Below are 23,192 nucleotides of genomic sequence, written 5' to 3' on the forward strand. Positions count from 1 at the left end.
CAGCAGCTGAAGAGTATATTTGGACAAGAAAAGTAATTTCTCCTCTTTCAACTTTCTTTAGCGTCTCATTTTAAATATTTAAATCAAACATATTTTATTTGATCACATAAAGGGGCTGAAAGGTGCTCAGATCAGAACAAAATAAGTGCCATTCCCAGAGTCTTTTTCTAGGAGAACCAGCCATGCCGTGACAATCACAAATATGCACTCTGCCTCGACTCACCCCCGAAGCATCTCCTCCTCTCTCCTCCCTCCCCCATCTCCATCAAATTGTGTTTCTGCTACAAATCAATAAACATTATCAGAGAGTGGCAGACTATGGGCTGGTGGAGGCAGCTTCTGTCTGTTAAAGCCCAGACCGCCCGGTCTCTATCACAGCCTGGGTGAGAAGGCCAGGAGGAAACAGAAAGATGCACACAAGAGAGAGAAAGGCGGGCAATGCGAGTCCACGAACGCACACACAAGTTATAGGGATTTACAGTAAACATAAGATGGAAGCAGAGTGCATACAAACTGAGCCACAATCAAACACAGAGATGCTCAAACAGAGCATTTGGAGCATGTGCAGTCCTGCAGAGTGAATTTTCACATCCATACAAATGGAGAAAACAACCACAGCGAGCTGACTGGAAGAGAAAGGAACAGCAGTGAAGCACTGAGGTGTTTAACAATAATCCTAACAGTGCAGCACAGGCTGTTTTGACCATGCCATTCAATGTCAATAAGAAATTAAAGGGGGGAAAGGAAAAAAAAAAACACACAGAGTCAGCCTAAAGTCAACAGCGGCTTTAAACACTCCCTAACCCATTAGGCTGCTGTATCACCCACTCTATGCTTGTCAGCTCACTTTAGCTTTAGCGTCAGAAATCCCCACACTCTCCAACGCGCTACACGAACCATTTAACTGAGCCCTAAATAAGATGATTTTCAACTCGTCCCCACTTAGCTTGGGGCTGGAAAAAGAAAATCAGGGGGCCTGCCATACGCCATTTCTCAATTACCTTTCTCATTATTGTCAACCGTGTTCATTACTACTATTATCACCCTTCCTTTTCTGTTGCACCCCCCTGCCCCACTTTAGGCTAGCTCGGGCCGTTGTGGCTGTCGCGTTGGATGAAGAGAGGGGAGAGGCGCGGCAGAATCGAGAGCTTTTTTCAGGGCCGGAGCACTTCAGGTAATTAATATAGCAAGAGGGGGCAGATGAGAGGAGATGGAGAATATGTGAGTGTATGTACGCCTGTGTGTGTGTTTTTGCTGAAATGTCTGATTGGGGAGCTCACCTGCCGATACCCCCTAAAAGGTATTTCATTAGCGGGCCTTTTACCATACAAGCAGAGCAACAAAGCCTCAGTTACGCCTGTCTCCACTCCAACTCGACAGGGCCCTCCAGGACGTCTGTAGCTGTGTGTGGGAAGAGTAAAGAAGAGTGGAGGAGCAGAGAGGAGAGGCTATCCCTGTTCATAATCTCATGACAAAAGGCAAAAAGGCATCATCCTATTACCAGTGTGATCTTCACCAGCTCCTGCTAGCCACTTTCCACAGGGGGCTCTCTTTTATTATTAAGGTGAGTAGGTGATAGGGAGCAGGAAAGGCGCGCGGCGCCTCCCTATTAGCCCTGGGACAAGAGTCGGTATGAGGGGGAGAGAAGAGCGGAGAGACCCCATGCTAGGGTCCTGTTTGGAGTCTTTTTCTCTTTCTCAGAATGAGAGCCTTTGCTTGGACCTTCGGGAGGCGGCTTCTATTAGGCTTCAGTGCTACAACACAAAGTGTGAGAGATTCTTCAATCAAGCAGCTCAATGCCAGAAGTGATGATCACTGGGAAAACATCTTGAGCTCCATCTGTTAAAACTCATTTGTATCTGGTTCACGTTACTCCTTAGCTCCACCGTTACATGGCAGCAATGAGGTATTGGGGTACAGATTTAAATGAGGTACATTTATTCAAGCTGAGCCTTGGTGGTCAACTCCTGATGGCTGATATCCACCAAGTCCTACGTGATTTGACCAGTGCTTCTTAAAGCATAAAAACACTTGTACTGTGGTTTCGGTTTAAACGTCACAGAGGTGTATTTTTGAGTATCCACAGCACAGTGAGAGAGGAAAGAGGTTGGGGGAGAGAAACACAGATTAGTCTGTTTTTTTTTCCTGAGTGTTTTGTCTTCATCTTAGTGGGGGGTGCTTTCCTCTAGCCTCAGGTTACACAAGGGAATTGTGGGAAATAAAACTAGGCTGAGCTAGGTTTGGAATAACAGCAGTGCTTGACCCACCATTAAAACATACAGAAAAGGTATAAGTGTATTAGTGTAAGCTTGTGCTTAAACTAAAGATGTTTTTGAGTACTGCAGGTAGTACTGAAGGTCTCTTTTAAGATAAATTTAAAGAATATGAGTGATGTTTAAGTAAATGGTTAATAGACTATATGTACATAGCATCTTTCTACACAATAAGGGCACTCAAAGAGCTTTCTTACTACAAGCCACATTCACTCAGTCACACACATTCACACGCACACTCTGATGGACACATCAGGGTTCTGCATCCTGCCTGACGATACTTCAAAGGAGTCAGGGATCGAAACACCAACCTTCTGATTCGTGAACGACCTGCTCTCATATTTGAACCACAGGCACGTCTATAATTCAGCAAAACATTCTATATTCCGTTTTCCAGTTCCACAATTTCAGTATATTTTAAGTTCAATTTATCAAAAAAAGGCTTCAATGATTATTTTTTCACTGCCTTTTGGTGTCACCGCTTGAAGAAAAAAGAAAATTAGAAATAACATTTGAAATAACAATTAGTAACAATTTCACTGAGTTAATAATTAGTGTCATTGTAAAGCTCTTTATAAAGGTGTTTTTTCTAAAATTATATTGCAATATATTTCATAAAGGTGACAGATTACATGGAGAAAAAAATGAGATTCAAGAGTTATTTAATATTATTAATTGTAACAACGAACGGATCCACCACTGTAGCAAAGAAATTTGGGTACGTTCTAATGACTACAACGCAGAGAATCATGACTAACACTTGTAGAGTAGAAATATTTATTGCTGCAGAAACCTTGAGACAAAGACTCTGTGATGATGAAACAGATCAACTGATGGAGATGAGGTGGGTCAACTCCTTGTGTGATTAAAAAACACGATTAATCACACGAGGACACTTTGTAGCATCTGTGATAGGTAAAGGAAACTTTAAAGGTAAACTCAGAGAGAGCCTTTAAGAAAACCTCAGGATCATAAACAAACTAATTTTAGTGGCTTTGTCGCCTGAAGGTTACAAGGCTATGTGAACTCAGCGGTTAACCGGTAATTGTTTTGACTGCAACTGACTATTGAGCCTAAGAGTGCGTGAATAAGAGCAAGAGGAGCAAAGTGACATCACAGAGATGTGTTAAGTAATGTTACATTTCTGAACTCAAAATGAAAGCATTTCTTTTTGAATGTTTAAAATAAGTATTTCATCATTAAATCAAAACATAAATCATATATTGCTTCAAAGTTATAGTTTCCAGCTACAGTATTTGCTTGTGCTCCTGATGCTTGATGGTGAGATGATGCAAATGGCAACAAGTCACTGCTCAGTCTGGCTCCGCTGCTGAACAACTGCAGTCACTTCAGTCAGTCAACTGCAGTCACCGTTCCAGCAGGAGGACACTTTAATGAGCACTTTACATCACTGTGCATTTATACATGGAAGAATCTTACACATAGATGCTCGCGTGCACACGCTTTCCTGCCTGCATAAAGTCAAATATTTGGTAATTCCGTCTGATAGACTGAAGTTTGAAGGCCCTTTAAAGGTATGTTAAACGTACAGATTCTCAAGAGATGCACACCATCCATCCTGACAATCCACACACACATATACGCACGCACACACACATCATCGTCGTCGTCCTCCTCCTTTCTCCTCTGTAGCCCAGTAAAAAGCCTGTGATGACCTGGGTGTGTAGCTTATTAACCTCTCCATCAGTTCTTATCAGCCAATGAATAGCCCAGTCATCTGCCTCTCCTGCTGAATCTTAGGGTGAAAATTTTCTCCTCACGTCAGGGCTATAATTCAATCCACACAAAAATCATTTAAGGAGCACACACATGTACACGCACGCACGCACGCACGCACACATACAATGGGGACCACAGTGGAAACATTTTGTCAGCCTTGTCCTCGGTGGGTTTGCAGGAGTGGCGTGGACCAGATGTTACAGAAATTCTCAAACAACAGAACGAGTGTACATGGCGTGTTTGTGTGTGTGTGCGCGCGCTGTGTATGCCTGCCTGCATGCATGCATGAGTGTGTTTGAGGGCGGGAATAAATTAATGGCTGATTTCTCCCCTTGCTTTGATGGCATTAAGAGCCCTCTTCTTCTCAATGTGCCGCGTTAAATGCTTTTCTCTCCTTCTCTTTTCCATCCGTCTCTCCCTCTTTTTCTTGACAAGCAGGGCCACCCAGCAGAAAGCAACTGATGCAAAACGCCAGAGTAATCTCCCCCTCCATCCACCACCACCACCACCCCTCCCCGCTATCTTTAGTCTTTGACACAGTAGCCATTATCTGTGGGATTTAGTTAAACCAAACCTTCATGTATTTGTTAGGCCCTTGGTTCGTTTTTTCTTCTGACTGCTCTGCTTGAGTGTGGTCAGGCTGCGAGGAATTGGAGGGGCGGGGGTTACATCATCAGTACAGCCTGACGGAGACTCGTGGAGGGGGTCTACAATGCCATTTAGCTGGATCCTACTCATGATGGTAAATATGTTAAGCTGAAATGTGCAACCTTGTTTGTTTTTGCTGCTGCAAGAAAACTAAACCCAGACATTAAAGGCTCAAACATGATTGATTTAAGCCAAACCTGAAAAATACTGTGCGTCACTTCTGTTTAGCATTATTAACCCAACACTGATTCCAGTCAAATATGGGATTAACAAAAAAAAAAAAAAAAAAAAAAAAAAAAAAAAAAGAGGTTTCTTGACTTTTTAATAAAATTGACATCCTTAAAAAAGGTGTAGAATGAACCTAAATTTCCCCTTAACCAACCTAAATATTCCAATCAAACTTATTAATAATCAAGTCAAAACCAATGCGATTGTGCTAATGTAGCTAAAAATTATATTACCTAAACAGGTGTTTGACCAGTAAACAGGTTATACTGTATTATTTAGAGATACGTGCATTCAACTGCATTGTCTTTTGTCCAGTTTTAATCTCATAGCAACCATCTGCTACAACACAGACAATCACAATTAACATAAATGTCAGTCTCATTTCCACTCCCATCTCACATTAAAACCAAGGCTTTCCTCTCTGCCACATGCAGCCACAGACCTAAAAAGCACTGTAAACGAATCATGTTGAAACTCGCAGGTAAGCCAGGGCTCGGCGGGGCTAAACTAAGGTTAAGCCATGTGGTTTAGCTTCCCGGGAATGTGTTTACACACACACTGAGGTGTGAACCATTTAGGGAGCTTAGAGGGGTGGAGAAACACGAGTTGATTTAGCGCTAGTGTAAACGCCGGTACCTGTTGACGGGTGTTAATTGGGACAGCTTAAGACAAACAGCATAAATCTGTAGGGATTCTCAGGCTGGCCGAGCAATCATCGAGCTGCAGGAGAGCGAGCAAAATAAGGCTGGATATCAAGTTACTTTTTTCAATTAGTTTCAAACTGTTAGGCCCTAAAAGCAGTCAACAGATGTCTGTAGTCATGATAACTTATTTTTTAACCTGATATGAATAAAAAGATGCAGAGATGTCAAAAGAAATTCCACCAGACCCAAAGTCATTTCTACTGGGTTTGTATCTAAAAGAACAGAAATGAACAAATATTAATGAACCACAGTGTTTTAAAGCAGAAAATCCTAACAGCACTGTGGAAAAAAACAAACCAGATGTCAAACATTCCACCTGAAACGAACGCATATATACTGAAAGAGAAAAGAAATATATTATAAAAGGATTGTGGACCTTTTTTGAATATTTGGATTTCAAAGAGATGTTGAGTAATTAATTCATACTAGGTATGCAGTGTTTGCTTTGGTACACACGTTGAATGAACAAAAGTATTTTATTAATATTTATTTTCTATACTTGAACTTAAAATAATAAATATGAATAAATTAGGTGTCTTGATATGAATTGTCATGTATGAATATAAGAGGATAATTTTCTGTTCATTTTCGTTTTGTTTCTGATTTCTGATTAAATGCTGACATTTATTTTTAAAATATTAACAAAGATTATCATGAAAAAAAAGAAGCAAGCTTTGGATAATTTTTGTGTAGGCATAGGCAAAGAATAGTCGCTATTTTCAGCTTTAATTGTGACGCACAGCCTGGTGAAGCCACCTGTAGGTGGAGGATTTTTTGAATGAAGTAGTGAGAGTTTGTAAGATGTAGAGAGTGGTGATAACCCCCAGTGGAGGACCCCCCTCAACCTGCTGACAGACAGCTGCAGCCTTTTTAGCATAAGTGGCTCCGCCTGCTCCATTAGCAAAGAGAAGAAGGAGGGTGTGTGTGTGTGAGTGTGTGTGGGGATGGTGGGTGGGAGGGAGCTCAACCCCCCCTGGGGTAGATGTTAGAACAAATTTGAGGGGTGTCATATTACACGGCTTGTGACAAGAGGCCGAGGGGAGGTGAATGATGAATTTACTTAATGAATTAATCTGCGGACCAGTAATGGCTCCGCTAACAACATTAGTCATCCTTCTTACATCTCTGTGTTGCGATTCTTCCCTCATCTCTTCCTGTTACACAATCATTTTATCCACTCCTCCGACAGCCGTTTCCCCTCAGATATCAGCTTCTGTTTCCCATGGTTAGGTACATTTAACAAACTGAAAACTACCAATTAATAAAGTCTTTCGATTTCTTGATAAATACTCAAACTTTACATTGTTTTTAATGTGTTTATAAACACACCTTTCAATCTGGAATAGCCTTAAATTAACACAGACACCAACACCAGGCTGATGAAGCTTCTGATTCAATACACAGATGCAAAATTGCAGTGTTTAAATAGACATTTAAATGGAAATGTATTGGGAAAGACAGCTGTTGGTATTTGTAGCCTGGAGTGCTCATAACAATGGGGAAATGGGGAGGAGTGTGTATGGGAGGGGGGGGGGGTGATGACAAGCAGCTGTGTTAGCAAGTGAATGGTGTAATTACTGGCCAAACCTCTGTCATTAACCTGCATTGTGGAGTGCCACCACATCGGTTACCATAAGAAAGCCTTGATTAATTGACTGTAACGATGAAATTCAATTATGTTATTGGGCTGGAGTTTTTAAATGAAATAATAATCAATTATATAATGGAGGGAAAAAATAAACATCTTTAGCCAAAATGTGCATTGAAGGATTATCATTGAGAACAGGTGGAAGCCAGTAAGTAAAGTAAGAGATGGCTGAAAGACTGTGGATTAAACTCTGACAAGAGAAATCCCCCCCCACAAAAGAAGTCAACAACAACAACAAAACAAATCAGTAATTTATTACTCAAATTTAACAATTTAATTAAAAAAATCATCTATTTTCACTTTATCTGGTTGTGTGGATCACTGTGCTGCTAAAAAGATTATTTTTCTGTCCTCTGTGTAGCTGTGGATGTTCGCATGTGTGTGTAATTTCGACACTCGCTTGTCTGTGACGACGTGTTTGGCAGCTTGCAGCGTGCTTTGGACCGGCTGCTGCATGGGGTCTCAGGCGAAGAGGCAGCTGATGAAAGCGTTGGCGGGATGCTCCAATAAAGAGCAGATTATCATAAGCGGCCATTGTCCACCTCCGAATTCTCTCCAACAACCGCCCCCCGCCCCGGCCTCCTCATCTTCACTTACTCACCCTGTGGCTGAAAATGTTAATCGGCGCCATCACTGGCAGGAAACACAGATGGGCTGCCCGGCCCAGTGAACACAACTTTACCTAGTTCTGAGTAACCGTTATAACGAAAGAAAATATAGCTAAATGACACAGGATGATTTCTGCTCCAGTTTGGAAACAAATTTAACTTGCACGTCTCTGTACTAAGAAGCCACCCCCCCTCGACTCCAATCCCCTCCTTCCTCCCACCCTCCCGGTGACTCCATCCACCCGGCTCGTTTTATCTGAAGATTCTCAGACAATGCCTAGAGGATCCCATTCCCTAATCTTCCTAAAAATCCCCCTTTCATCCCCACTGTTAAAGAATGTATGAAAGGCTGACACCGAGCTGGAGAAAAGCAGGAGGGGAGGGGAGAGAAAGGAGGAGAAGAAGAAGGAGCAGCGCACATCTGGGAGTGAGGGTGGTGTTACTGCGCTGGACTGTGAGGGTGGAGGGCGGGAGGAGGACAGGAGCTCCACGCTGGTCGCTTGTGCTCAGTCCTTGCAAGTTGAGTAATTAAATTGTTTTGCTGCTCAAACATTCAAATGGCCGAGGAGATTAAGGGCATGGGCGGGAAAGGGAGTCTGTGTGAGTCTGTGTGTGTGTGTGTGTGTGTGTGTGTGTGTGTGTGTGTGTGTGGGGGGGGGGGGGTTAATCTGTGTTCTGACCCAGTTGAACCTTAGAGTCACACACACACACACACACACACACACACACACACACACACACACACACACACACACACACACACACACAACAAGAAAAAAAAAAAAAAAGCTCAAATCCTTTGTTTTGTTCCCTCAAAGGCAAGAAAAAGGCAATGGGGTTTTAAAGGAGTGATCCCTAGATTTCTTTTCTTGCCCCATAGGGAAGAACGGTGCATTTGCTCCTGAAGTGAATTCAAGATGACCACAAACACATTCCACCGTGGTCTAATACAAAACCATTCGATTGAAAGCGAGTGCTCTTTTCGTAACCCTGACAACAACAACAACAACAAGAAAAAGACCACGGGCTTTGAAAAGAAGGGAGCGCATCTTCTCTTGGCTGTGTCTATCTCAGTTGCCACGAGCTTAGCTTACGAACAGAGTCTGTGATTATGGATAAACAATAGTGGCAATCGTTCTGTGTTCAACTATCTCAATCAGAATTCACACAGTGGACAAGCTTTCAGCATAGCCTGTGTTTATTTTGGGAGGCTCAGAAGGAGAGGTGAATGTGGAAAATGTCTATCTAAGAATGAAAAAAAAAAAGCAATCAGAGGAAAACGTGAAAAGCAGCACCTGAAAAACAAAGTGACCGCTGATTAAAGCCAACACTAAACCCTCTCCTCTCCCTCCATCTTTCAGTGTGTGAACTGTAGAGGGTATTATACTCTAAACACTTTTTCTTCTCTCAGTGCTGAAAGATTAGACTGGTTATCCCATTAAAGTTGGTAAAATGCCATTCTTGTGTCTTTAAGCTCTCGTATAGGAGGTCAAGATGAGTCTGCCTGCGCTTACAAGGCGGGCACGGATGTAATCTGCCCAAAGTTACAATAATTAATGTTAAGCTTCTTCAGCAATACGTTTGTGAAAGAACCGGTCCTGATAATATACTTAAAGCTGCACATGCTGTTTGTGTTGCCACGACAAGAAAAGGCAGAGCTTGACGTGCACGCGTACTTGCGAGAGTCCCTCTGCCACTCACGTAGCTCAGCTTAAATCTTTAGTCAAACTATAAGCTGATGCTGCCACAATGCTGGATTAGGTCGACAGGCATGGGAAAGAGAGTGAGAAGGCGGCTCACTTGATGCTAAAGAAATATAAACTACACATGCAGCTACAACAGCATCTGTGGGATGACAAGCAAAAGGACACGTCGCTTAAAAAGGAGAAATTAATCTGAAATGCAATCATTGGTAAATTCCAGAGGTGTGGACTCGAGTCACATGACTTGGACTCGAGTCAGACTCGAGTCATTAATTTTATGACTTTAGACTTGACTTGAAAAAATGTTCTAAGACTTGTGACTTGACTTGGACTTTTACACCAATGACTTGGGACTTGAATTGGACTTGAACCGGTTTACTTGAAAAGACTTGATATTTTACCCCAAATATAAAATTTAACATGCATATTATATAGAGATTGAAAATGTGACGTCATTCACGGGTAGAACCGCAAAGGATTCTGGGAACTCGTGGCAAGCGGTACTAGCGCACGCAGGCTTTCAATTAAAATCAGTTATACAGCGATAAAAAGAAACACAAAAATGTCAAGAAGCTGTTGTATCATTAACTGCAATAGCCGGTCGCATGACAGCCACGGGAAGCCGACGGGTAAAGAGATCGGTTGTTATCGGATTACGTCGTTGAAGAGAAATTGTTCGAGCCATGTTTCCGAAGTAACAAAGACGCGACTGGATTGCAGCCATTCTAAGACCAAATATAACGTCCCAGAACCCTCCAGCTCACAGGTTAGTCTGCTCCAAGCATTTACACGAAGGTCAGTGTTTTTTAGTAGTTAATACGTCATTTTCATAACATAATTAGTGATATAGGTTACAAGCAAGTCTGGCGCTGAACAGAAATTGTCGCGCTATGCTCCTTTATTTATTGTGCATAAATAGTGAATTGTCCTGACACAATATTGCGTTTCGCTTCTGTTATTATGGTACATTGACAAAAACATATACTTTTATTCACAGGATAAAACAGGTTTTTTGTATCACTAATTGCCCAGTACGATTACAGCATACAATATTGTTGTCACTGCTACATTTCTGTGATGCTACCAGAAATTATTTCCACTACTAATTAATTACCGTTGAGCTCAAAGGTCCTATTAATAAACGGTTAATGAATGTGTATTTATGACGACAATTTGTGAGACTGGTAAACTTATGATAGGTACGATGGTCTTTACTTTCTACACGGTGCATTTCAAGGTCCTGCACCCATCCGGCGGTAAACTGTACCTGGGCTTGTTGCAGTGACCTGAAGTTACTAAACTTCATGAGTGTATGCACTCACTCCAAGAACCGTATGATTATAAATATGCATATAAATATGCTACAATGAGATAGCTGACTTCATCTAACTAGCAAATGTTGTTCAGGCTACGTTGGTGATACAGTTTTTTTTAATGTGTATGATATTTTTGTCATGCGATTTTAAAGCTGGTCCTACAACCGCATCCAAGAATAACATGCAGCTTATCTCAGAACTGTCGGTGAAAATTATTCTTGGAGCTAGGTTTAATTGAGCTGCATTTTAAAGAGGTGCAATTTCACAATTTGTGTATATTTTCTAAGTTCACTATTTTGTCATGTGTTGAGAAAAACACAGATTTAAAATTACATGGTCTAATATTTACATTTAGCATATAACTGCAACATTATTTTTTCGTTGTTTTTTTTTTTAAAGACTCGAAAGGACTTGAAATTCAAAGTTTCAGACTTGTGACTTGACTCGGACTTTTACACCAGTGACTTGAGACTTGACTCTGACTTGCCTGACATTACTTGAGACTTACTTGAGACTTGCAAAACAATGACTTGGTCCCACCTCTGGTAAATTCCAACTAAAGATTATTTCTTTAACAGGGTGGCATTCATACTTTTAAGAGGCTGAAATCTGATTTACAAGTAGATGAAAAAGCTTTTGAAACAATACAGATGGATGAATAAAACTTGGACAAACGGGATTCAGAGCCACAGGTTGACATTTAAGCAGCTGCAATCCTCCACACAATCACACGGCAAGTCAAAGCGGCCAGCAGCCTTTTCCGATGTGACGGCATTGACAGTCCGTGCTGTCCCTTCCTCAGATACCGAGGGGGATACTGCATGTGTAAAGTACATTAAGCTCTTGCTGGAATCCTTCCTTGTGCCATTCTCCTCTCGTCGACTCTCAGACACAAAGGCAGATTAAAGGAGCGCACGCCATAAAAACCCTGTGTCAATCTTATCGGCTTGGAGTGCAATTTTTAAATGTATGTTAATCTGGGGGAGCTAAAACTCATTCTCTCCTCTCTCTGCTTGTTTATCTCTTATCAAATGCGCAGTAGGTGAGGGGCAGCTTTGCGGCGCAGCTAAGTGCCATTATTTGGATAATTGCATCCATTGTTGCTGGTTATATAGCTATTTGAAATGGGAGGTGTGTGTAAATAGGTGCAGGGGCCAGGTAGGGGGTGGCTGAGATATATTCAAAAAGAGGCCAGGGGATTTTCTGCGAAGGCTACATGATGCATTTGAATGCTTCTTCACACCTAAAGCTGAATTTTCAATAAGCAGTGTTTGATATGTTTTTGTCTGTGCAACAATAGCTTCAGAAAATAACAAAGCCAAGGTCAGGAGCGTTACATGCACCAGAAGAAACACACTAACAATGAATGGTATCTTCACAGAAATTAAACACGTACAATGAAACCATCACAAACCGAAGCTTTTCAGTGTGTTCCCGCTCTTTTGCATTTCTAAGGTGGTCAGATACCCTAACAAAAGTTAAATGACACAGACAGCCATGCATAAATCATAAATAATGAATATGCTTCAGTTCAAATAGAAATCAATAAACTCCAATAAATATTTGGTCTACTGCAGGAGGTGAAACGTTCTCCTAATGTTGCATGTGTGAAGGACAGTACTCCCAGTGGTGCAAGAATAACAAGTTCATTAGTCGAGGGGGGGTGCCGCAGGAATTCAAATTCCCCCCCGACCCGGGCCCGGCCTCTGATTGGCTGGCTGCGTCGGCATGGCGAGACTCATTAGAGCCCAGCAGTAATTAAGAGTTGTTAGAAAGTGAATTCTCCAACCGCAGATTAGAAAATTAAACTATTTACTGATTACATATTAATAGAAGACAACAATGGCGCTTGCCATAAGCTTGGAAGGCAACCAAGGAATAAATCTGTGTACTTAATTACCATAAACAATGGGGGCATAGAAATGGAGTTTTATGCACACTCCCTCCTGTAATGTGTCTGATATCAGAAGACACTTGACAATTCTTGTTCAATTATCTCTATTATTTAATGTGCTGTGAACTGCCTCTGAGTAAATAAATTAACCACCCCAATTACTTTGGATTCATCTGGGGAGGGCCGCTGCGTAATAGAAAATGCAGGAGAAAGCTGCATTGTGCCCAAACCTAGGGGAGGAGGGGAGGTGTGTGGAAAAGAAGGGAGCATTTCTTTTTTTTTGGAGGGGGGGGAAGGCTGACTGGAGAAACTGAGATTCACAGGGATAAAAAAGGAATAGAGAAAATGTAAAGACACCCAGAGTGAGAACGTCTATCAAAAACACATGATAAGATAGGTCTTTTAATTTTTAGGTAACCAAATTCCTGGTGGAAAAGAAGAACAAACTCTTTACAGACAGAAAAAGAGAATCTCGAAAATAAAAGGGGAGAGAGAATGACAAAGCAAAAGCATGTGATATCAAAGAAAGGCATACTGTGGACCAGCAGAGCACAGAGGATGTTCCCAGGCTTTCTGCTGCTGGAGCAGAGAGATGAACAATCAGTCATGGGTCAGTCGGTCTGTCTGTTCACATCTGCCCGTCACTCCTGCAGCGCTCAGCGTTACCAGAGCACCACTGCACACTGAGCTCACCCAAACTTACCTTGAGAGGTCTGAATCATATGATCAGATTCACTGCTCTGATTACTCTGCACATCCCCGCTCAAAGAGTCTACTGAGAGTCTGAACTAACTGCTTGCCGGTCTGCGTATAAGCTACGCACATATGCATTATTTAACTGATGGTTAACTCTGAGTCAATCAAGTCTATTTGTGCACGGCTTCAGACCATATTCTAAGCTAAAGCTCTCCTGTCCTATTATCAGTAGCTTGGAGGGGGGGGGGGGGGGGGGGGGGGGGGGGGGTAGGTTCACGGCAGCTTTTTCACCACAGACTGCCTATCACAACAAAAACGCAGCTTTGGCACTGCAATGGGAAAAGAAGAAGTTGTAATAGGAAACAATGATCAGAGAGCGTTTTCAGAATGTCCAACTCTCCTTCTCTGCCATCACGGAGTCTTTCTGCTCCTCCATCTCTAGCCTGACTGCACATAAGGTTATAAAAATGGGAAGGTGACACCAAAGCATAGCGTCAGTGCTATTTATCAGCATGACAGCAACGATCACAACAATGATCACAATGATGTCAGTGTTGGGTTTAGGTTGTTTATTTTTGAGGTAAAAAATTCACATACCCAAGGAGTGAAGTTATGTGCTAATGCTAAGGTTGATTAGCAAGCTACATCCAAAAACTGTACAGGTGCAGTGCACAGGCACACATCTGATGATTAGTGCTAACAAACCGACAAACAAAATCCTAGAAATCAGGCAAAAATGCCTCAGAACACACAGCAAGCCATATTATTATTCAGATTGTACCAATGAAATGCTTCAAAAGGCATCAGCAGCACAAACATAGTGGTGAGGACCAGTACAGGGACTTCAGTTAGCAGAGGTACAGCTGCCTGCGTCGGGACACCAGTCAATCAAAGCAGTCCCTACAGGTATCCCCACACAGTAAAAACACATTTTACCAGTCTGTTTTTACCTTACAACATAAAGCACCTTGAGGCAACCCTTGTGGTAACTTACACTGAGCTGAACTGAATTTTAACATGGGAGTCTGCTGTTTTCTTTCAGCCACAGGGTTTGTTTTTACACATGAAACACATGAAATTTCGAAAGAATCGGGTTGGAATATTTTCAACAAATTTATCAGACAGCAGGAAACAGTCTGATTCAACACACTCCTAACTGGAATAATAGTTTTGGAGTAGGAGCTGCAACATGTCTGCAAGTCCCAAAAAGTTTTAGGCTGCAGTACAAGTTTGAAAACTACTCATCTTTGTGATGATCCGTCAGTGCACCTCTTCTTCTGCGTTCTGACCCGAGTTGCCCTTCTGTTAAAAATCTTCATTTGTGTAGTTTGTCTAATCTTTTGCTGAGATCACAACTGAACTTAAGCTCAATTAAAACACTGAAAGACTGTGGCGAAGCTTGGCTGCTGGCTCACATCTCTTCATGTTCCATAAACATCATTTTACTCTGGATTAGGATATCTGAAATTAAAGCTGACAGTGGAGTGTGTGTATGAGGTTTTTATTTCTTTGTGTTTTTGTTTTGTTTTTTGAAAAAAAGAGTTCTGAAGGTGATGACAGCTTCACTCGGAGAAGAGTAGTGTTGGTTATTTGTGAAGCAGAGTGTTATCAAAAAAGAAGGCTACCTGCTCAGTCGACTTCCTTCACCAAAATTTTAGTTTTTAACAGCAGATCACGAGTGTGCCAAATCAGCACCACAACGTCACAAAACAAGGTTGTTAAATTAAAGTAGAGATGCCTGTCGCGTGTGATGACACTTGGTATGTATGTCTGTGCAGTGCCAGTGTAGTGTAAACCACATGGGCACGTGCACAGGGTGACGCTGACGCACAACGGAGGCAGATTTCAGAACCAGTTATTAGGAGAAACACGAGACAAAATAATTTGACCAATAAACACACCGGTGTGCATACACTGAGTGTGCTCATTGAACAACTACCTGCAATGAATAAAACACTTTGGTGGACACTCTCCCTAACATGGTTGCGAAGGAAAAAGGTGTCCCACCCATTATGAGCAAGTTATGACTAATAAATTTTCTCCTAAGCGGATGCACGCAAGCAAGTCCACACTGGGTAAAAATTAAAGGATGGCTACCTGCCAAAGTAAGGCTGGCAAAGCAAATGATATTTAAACCAAAAATATTAGCGTTTGGTTAGTAGCTACTAAAAAGTCTTTCTATGATCCCTACTAAAGCACCAGTCAGATGTGACGGATCAATAGTAGATATACTGCTTACAGCCAATCAGGCACAACTTCTGATATTCTGGGTCCTGAGAAAAAAAAATCTCTCTCATCTCTGACAGCATATAGAAAGGTGACCTGAGTTGCTGAAGTGATAAAGGTTACTTTAGTGACCACCTGTCATGGGTGAGTTTCAGCCTGAAGACTCCAGACTTTGCCCAAAGGTTCAATCCATAACCTATCGGATGAGTGCTGCAAAATGAGATATGAAAACAGAAATACACTTTCAGGAAGTGAGAAACTTTCCCTCATTTGATGCGACATATTGCCAGTGTTGTACGGATCTGCCTTACATAATGACTACTTCATCATGAATATATAAATATCCTAACACATCTTTGATCAGCGACCAAATGTGACGCTTAAAGGTCAGTTTTATAGTATATAAAACGTACCATATCACCTTTATATATCCTGATAGTGTATTGACTTGTGGAGACCACATTTTTTCGATTTCATTCCACACTCATGTTAGGAGGAGATGAAAAGCGACCAAGGTGAATTTCTCTTCGTGATATCCTTTTATTATTTTGTCCTCGCCTTCCTGTCGTCGCCCTCTTCCTTTTCTAGTGAATCACATTTTCAGGAGGGGACCGCGGGTATATATATTTATATAAAGAAAAATCTTTATGGCTGAAGGTGTTTGAAAGTAAATAACCTGGCGTCTTGCTGGCTAGTTGCCGCTTTAACAGTCGGTGAAGAAGGAGGAGGGGAAAACCCCCCCCCCCAAAAAACCAGCCCTTCAGATTGACACAATGGCATGCGCTCCGACAGAGGGAGAGGGCACAGAGGCAGGGAGGGAGGCGAAAAGGAGGAAAACGACAACAACAAACAGAGGAGAGATATCCACCATATCAGGATCCAAATGGGATGGGGAAGGTGAGCGCAAATCCCACCGCCCCAGTTTCCTTTCTAAAAACCCCTTCTTCTATCCTCCCCTGTGTTGCCTTTTTAGGATTTCGGGGGCTAAATCCACCAAGTTAGACGCTGATATATCAGAAAGAGCATGAGAGCTGCTTCTAAATTACTACAGCAAATACTGTACCTACACTCTCACAACATTCACAGACATCAAAATTTTACACTTCTTGGAACCATTTCCCCCCCAGCAGCATTCTTGGGTGAGGAATGGGATGGTTTAGTATCACAAATAGGATGCTATTCTCCAATTTCAGTTAGGGACTCGACGGAGCCAAGGCCCCTCTTTTGGCTCAGCACACTGTCTCATGTCTTAACAAGGCTTTACCCCCAGCCAAATCTTAAATAAAAACCTTCCGAATCCGGCTCTGTACGCCAAACCAGATTGCTTTTTTTTGCGCTTTTTTTCGCGGGTGTGTAAGCATTTGTGTGTGTCTGTCGTGGATTTGTGAACTGTGTCAGTGCTCATGTTGTGTTACCTCATGTTTTTTTTTTTGCCATTTCTTTGCCTCTCCCTCTCTCCTCCCTTTAACTCACCCCCGTCTTTCCTTATACAGCATATCAATGAAGGCCAGATATGTACTAGGGGAAGGAGGGTGTATGTGTGTAGCCGTGCATGGCTGAGCGCACTGTTCAATAGTGTGGATGCTGGCTGGCTGGCTGGGGCCGCGGCTGGCAAACGGCTGCAGCGGAGACTTCGGCTGGGGCTCCGCTATCGCACCCAGTTATCGTTTCCCCCATGAAGGGCTCCCTTATCACCCCAGCCCAGAGAGGTCTCCCTTCTTCTCCCATCCCCGAGACACACTCCCCCACCTCCTCCCTCCCCACCCACCCTTCCCCTCCCTTCTCCACCTCCTCCTCATCCCTCACCCCCCACCCATCCCCTCCTTTCATATACACCCAGCGCTCCGTCGTGCAACATTCAACCAAGAGGGAGGGTGACGAAGGAGGGAGGGCGATGAGGGAGGGGGGGGCTTCAAAGATTCTCTCTCACACAAACACACACACACACCCTGGGCGTACATGGATGTGTGTTTGCGTGTGTACGCTCAATTTGCCAAAACAGTTTTTCCAGTGTAATTGGGCTTGGGGTACCTGTGTCCATGAGATAGCGCAGCCTCTTCTCCACGCGAGCTGCTCGGGCGTCTATGTGCCTCTGCTCGCTCTCCAGTGCAGACAGCTCCCCAACCACATACTGACTGGTGTCTTTGAACGCCTTCTGTCAACCGAGAGAGAGAGAGGGAGATAGAGACAGAGACAGAGAGAGAAAGAGAGACAGAGAGAGAATAGTTAGAGGAAGGAAGTATAGCTATATTAGACAAAGAGCTTTAATCCACATTTGTGAGTTCTACATCTACAAACCCACTTTATAGCCTTTTATTAACCACATTCCACTGTATTATTTTATTTTAACACTAAACACTTTGAAGTTTTCTTCAGTAAACATTAGTTATGTATATTAGGTGTGCTAATCATAAAATAAGCCAACTTATTCTACTTTGATAATAAAGCACATTGAAAAAATTCAGAATAAGGCCACAAAATTTCTTTCTCTAAACTTATTGCTTATCAGTTTATTTATGTGTGGTCCATTAAATATCCTGTTTTTTTTTTTTTGGGGGGGGGGGACCTGATAAGCTACATCTTAACAACACTCATCTTAACAATGTCAATGAAGAGTTAACAAGGAAACAGAAAACAGGCACTCACTCATCACTAAACGTCTTGCTCACTTCTTAAAGAGTGCCAGTATTTTGTTCGCTTTTCATGCAACAATTTATCAGCCAGTGTTGGCCCTGTTGACATCAGCAGATTTGCAAACAAGATGGGGCTTTCCCAAAATCAGTAGCAGGCATTAATCTGTAGATAGTTAACACTACTGCATCACAGCAACAGAGCTCCACTCTACCAGCTGGCTAAGGCCTTTCTGTGTGGAGGTTGCATGTTCTCCTTGTGTCTGTGTGGGTTCTTTCCAGGCACTCTAGCTTCCTCCCACACACCACAGACATGGATGTTAGGCTAACTGCTGATTCTAAAATGGCCATAGGGTGAGGTGGACTGTGAGCACGAAGAACCGTATGCTTTAGCCCTGTGACAGACTGGCAACCTGCTCAGGCTGTACCCTGCTTCAGCCCAATGACTGGGATAGGCTCCAGTTCACAAAAGTTCTGAAGATATGTTATGTATTTATGTTTTGCTCACACTAAATGCTCATTAACCACACGTTAAGAGAAAATCTCCAAAATCCAGATTATAGTACTGTGATCAAAGATTCTATCACTGTATCATTGGTTATTTTAACACTAAACTAAACACTGAGCTTTTCCTAATAACTGTTTGTTATGTTATTGATTTGAATTTAAATACTGGACGATATAAGTGTGTAAGCCTGGTGTAATGTACGATGAGGTCAGTTATTTTCATAAACAAGATTAAGTAGTTATCCTGAGTTATCCTATGAGCATCAGTGGGGGGCAGAGGCTTTGTTAAACTTCCAAAACTGTGCAAGTCATTAAAACCACCATTTAGCCTTCAGCACTTTGAAGTCAATGTACTTTTGCTTTAGGATGTCTGCATATCCAGTTTATTTACTCCACACTAAATAAACTGGTTAAGATGATTATTTTTTCGATTCAGCTTTCGTCAAGCTCACGACTTCTAATACACAGAGCAACATCAGCCACTCTACACACACACACCTCGCTCTATAACCAGACACTTAATACACACTCCATTTCTGACCTCTCTTCACCTCTGTCTCCAGGCTGTTTGCTATTCTTCAGAGAAACTCCTCTGAGTGAGGAAAAAATGTTTATTCAAATTCACTACTGAGGATGCATCCGAAAAAATATCTCTATTTTACTGCTGATGCACTTCATTTTTCTTAATGGGAAGTAGAACTAGAGAGCAGGAGAGAAAGTTTTTTTCTTTTTTCCATTCCACCCAGGCCAGCACTTTTTCCTCTACTCCTTCCAGCATGCGAGTGTGTGCATCTGTGCGGCTCTGCACACGTGTGATTGTGCAAGTGTGTGTGTGTGTGTGTGTGTGCTGATTCCCAACAGCCTTTCCCCCCTCCTCTTCTGTGCGCGCTCTCGCTCTATCACCATATTTTTCCTTGGCAAATCAATTTTACACATGATCAGCCCACTCCCCTTGCCGCGCTCGGCCCAGCCGTAATTAAGAGGAGGGAAATTACCATATATATTATATTAATGCAAACATCATTCAGCAGGTAATTCTTGGCTGATCGGGATAATGGAAAGGTTGAACACCCATTAACCCTGGGGCCCAGGCGCTGGGAGGAGGGTGCTGTGTGTGCGTTTGTGTGTCTATGTGGATGGGACTGGGGTGGAGGGTGCAGGGTCGAGGGTAGGAGAGGGCTGCTTGGGAAGAGATTCACCCCGTGGTCTCTGGTGGCACGCACACACATACGCACACACATAATAACATTCTTATAAACACATTCTTTGTGCACACTGCCTGGAATACAGTGTGAAATGTGTGCGAACACTTGAAGGACGTGAAGGCACACTTCTGTGCAAAGACAGAGCTGATATCTACCATTGTTATAATTAAAATGGCAGCCTAATAAATCAATACTTAGATGTGTGTGAGTTAAAGAGACGACAGTAGTGTGTGTGTGAGGGTATAGGAGTGGACAAGGTTAAAGTGGGGAGGCAACTTAAACTAGTAAGGTGACATACAGGAAATGGGGGGGGGGGGGGGGGGGGGGGGGGGGGGGGGGCAATCAACCACTTCACATCTGACCCCCAAGGTCTTTCTTTTCTGGAGAAAGACCTGTGCTACTATCACACTCACACACTAGTTTGTTGTTGCAAATGGGACAAAACTGTATACACTACAGAAAATATGAACAAACCTCCTCTTCAAACGGTCTGCGAACATCAACCTCTATGGGTGAACCTCTGTCCTCCTCAGCCTTCTTCTGATCCTCAGGAACAGACTTCTGTCTTTTCATCTCTGGAACAATGAAGTTACATACACTAACAGGTGAGAAATCCACCTAATGTCATTTCAGTCTTTATATTTTTAGCTTTACATGAGTCACTGGTCAAAATAATCCAGTGATCCAGTATTTGTGGGTTTACAAAAAAAACAACAACACAGCTACATGGATCTTCATGATTGGTGTGAACACATCATGACAGGTGTATGTAACCTGCTTAGAAAAGCCTCAAATCTTCCTCTTAGTCAGTCATTTGAGCTGAATTGAGTATTATCTGTATTACATATTATATTGTATATAGTAGTCATCTTACTTTCTTTATACTTTCTTTCTATACTTTCTTTATAAGATATTTTCTGACATTTTACAGATGACTCAGTTACATTATGCATCAAAATATCTTATAGTTACTGAGAAACCCCCACAGCTATAAACAAGCCTGCTTTCGAACGTTACTCTGAACAAGTGAATCCTTGTAGTCTTTTGAGGAGTCGAGTTACTGCTCCTCAAAATGTCTGTGGACGTCCTCAACAGTTAATTGCTGTGTGTGAATCAAGTGTCTCCGTATGCAAACATACCTCCTTGGGTAAACAGTGCATACATTGTGTTTGTGTGCTTGTGTGCTTGTGCTGTAACGTTCCCCCACCTGGTCTGCTCTCCACATACTGGCTGAAGGACTTGAGCTGTGTTTTCCTGACTGCAGAGTCCTTGTTGAAGACAACTGGGTTTCGCAACCTCTCCGTGGCTCTGCGCAGCCTCTCAGCTCTCAACTCCTCTGCATTATTCTGTCAGACACCGGGAAAGTCAGCGTTTAGCTTGGTCAAGTATTGCCTACTGACTCAGGAAGACAAAGACCATCAACGGTTGTTTCTATTTCTTAATTTGCAGTTCATGGCATCGCCAAACAAGGTAAACAAAGGGACATATTTTCGGTCAAAACTGCTTCAACACACAAATCATGCAATTAATAAAGCTAACCGTGAAGTAAGGAAAGAAATGCAATCATAGCCTAGTGAGCTGATGATTTTATTTACAAGGCAAGACATGTGGAGAGATGGATAACCCAACTGACAAACACATGCGGCTCAAAGAGACGCGCAAAGAGAGTTCAGACTGCAATAACAGCTGGTGCACAAAAGCTAAAACAAACCAAAAGCACACATAGAAACAGAGCTGATTGTTTAATTTTAAATTACAGGCAATGGCAGCAATTAGTCTGCTGCCTCTTCAAATCTCGTCTATTATTCTGTCAGACTCTACCAGTCACTTAGATATGCTCTCAACCTTTTATTAGGCAGTCGTTTCAAGATTTCAGAGCGGCTCTGTGATTATTGTGATCAAAAACACACATGCACACAAAACTACAGCACTGTAAGTGAACACACCAACTGACAGGCCATGAGATAAATCTGGTAGAAGTTGATATGTTAGCTACATTGTGATTTGTTTGCATGAAGCCCTCTGAAAATACACACACACACACATACAGAGGCGCACACACTCATTCATTCACTCCCTCACTCATGAGAGAGACAAAAAGGAGGCAATTAACTTGACTTTCAGCAAAACCTCGAGCCAGAAAATATATTCAGATTATGCAAAATGCAAAAAAACGCTATTGTTTTCAAAGCGAACATGTGTTAGAAAGGCACACGCTCGCTTCTCCCGCTATCAAAAACAGCATGCAGAAATGCTTTATTACCAAGCCCCCCAAATATGCCAAGCCGAGTGGAAAAGAAACCGACTCGGGCTAAGATTGACGTCGCAGCAACGTTAATAAGACGGCGAAACGTGTAATAAAGTCGACAATTAGAGCAAACATGTTCCACTGCTTGAAACAGGGGGAGATAGTCAAGCAGCGTGTGCAGTGCGAGGAGGGCTAATAGAGACGGGTGTGGGTGGGAAACGGCGTGTAGACGGGGAGTTGTTAGTTTAGCTTCAGATTATTGACTTTCAAAAACAATGTCAGCAATTAGTCTGTTCTCACTTTGTTTTGTCTATTAGTCTGTCAGCTTCCACCAGCCACTTAAAAACCTTATGTCAAGACAAATTGAGGCAAATTTATTTATGAAGTGTTATACACAAAAGCCCAATTAAACATTTTAAAATGTGAGGACAGCGCTCGCATCAAGGCAACACCAAGGCGATCCAGAAGGATGTTTAACTCTTACACAGCCATGGTATTTTAAAAACAAAAACACGATAAAGTGGAAAACTTTATCAGTGCTCCTGCTTCCTTTATCTATGAGAGATATTATAAAATGCTCTTATGTCATTAATTATGGTTTTTAGTCACATTTCGGTTTAAAGGCGTTATGGCACCACATTTACACCTGCTCTTTATGCCATACTTGGTAGTTTAGAAGTGCAAACAAAGATCATCACCAGTGAGAAAACTGTGCTACAAACTGTCCAACTACCCCTGAAAACAGCGCGTTTGTCAATCGGCAAATACTTCAGGAATGGACATTCACAATAAAATCTAAGTCTATAATGTTAAGAAAACAAAAACAAACAACCATGCCACACCATTTCCTGGGAAAAAGCATTTCTATGACACACAAATGTAATGAATTTCTGGGCTCACAAATGCCTCCATCGGATG

The 23,192-nt window shown here is 42.3% G+C and overlaps 1 protein-coding gene across 6 annotated transcripts in view; it reads right to left on the minus strand.

The window, feature by feature from the left end:
- ehbp1 (EH domain binding protein 1) overlaps positions 1-23,192 on the minus strand; it is a 167,911-nt gene that overhangs the window by 18,405 nt on the left and 126,314 nt on the right. For 5 of the 6 annotated variants that reach the window (XM_080869874.1, XM_080869878.1, XM_080869877.1 and 2 more), the window contains 3 exons: positions 21,234-21,372; positions 20,501-20,601; positions 17,716-17,839 (listed from right to left, as the gene is read on the minus strand). In XM_080869874.1, the coding sequence (XP_080726000.1) occupies positions 17,716-17,839; positions 20,501-20,601; positions 21,234-21,372 (364 nt within the window). The remainder of the gene's footprint in view (positions 1-17,715; positions 17,840-20,500; positions 20,602-21,233; positions 21,373-23,192) is intronic. The other variant, XM_080869876.1, reaches the window with a different exon arrangement.

The sequence above is a fragment of the Rhamphochromis sp. 'chilingali' genome, assembly GCF_963969265.1.
Source record: "Rhamphochromis sp. 'chilingali' genome assembly, chromosome: 20".
NCBI classification, from domain to species: Eukaryota; Metazoa; Chordata; class Actinopteri; order Cichliformes; family Cichlidae; genus Rhamphochromis; species Rhamphochromis sp. 'chilingali'.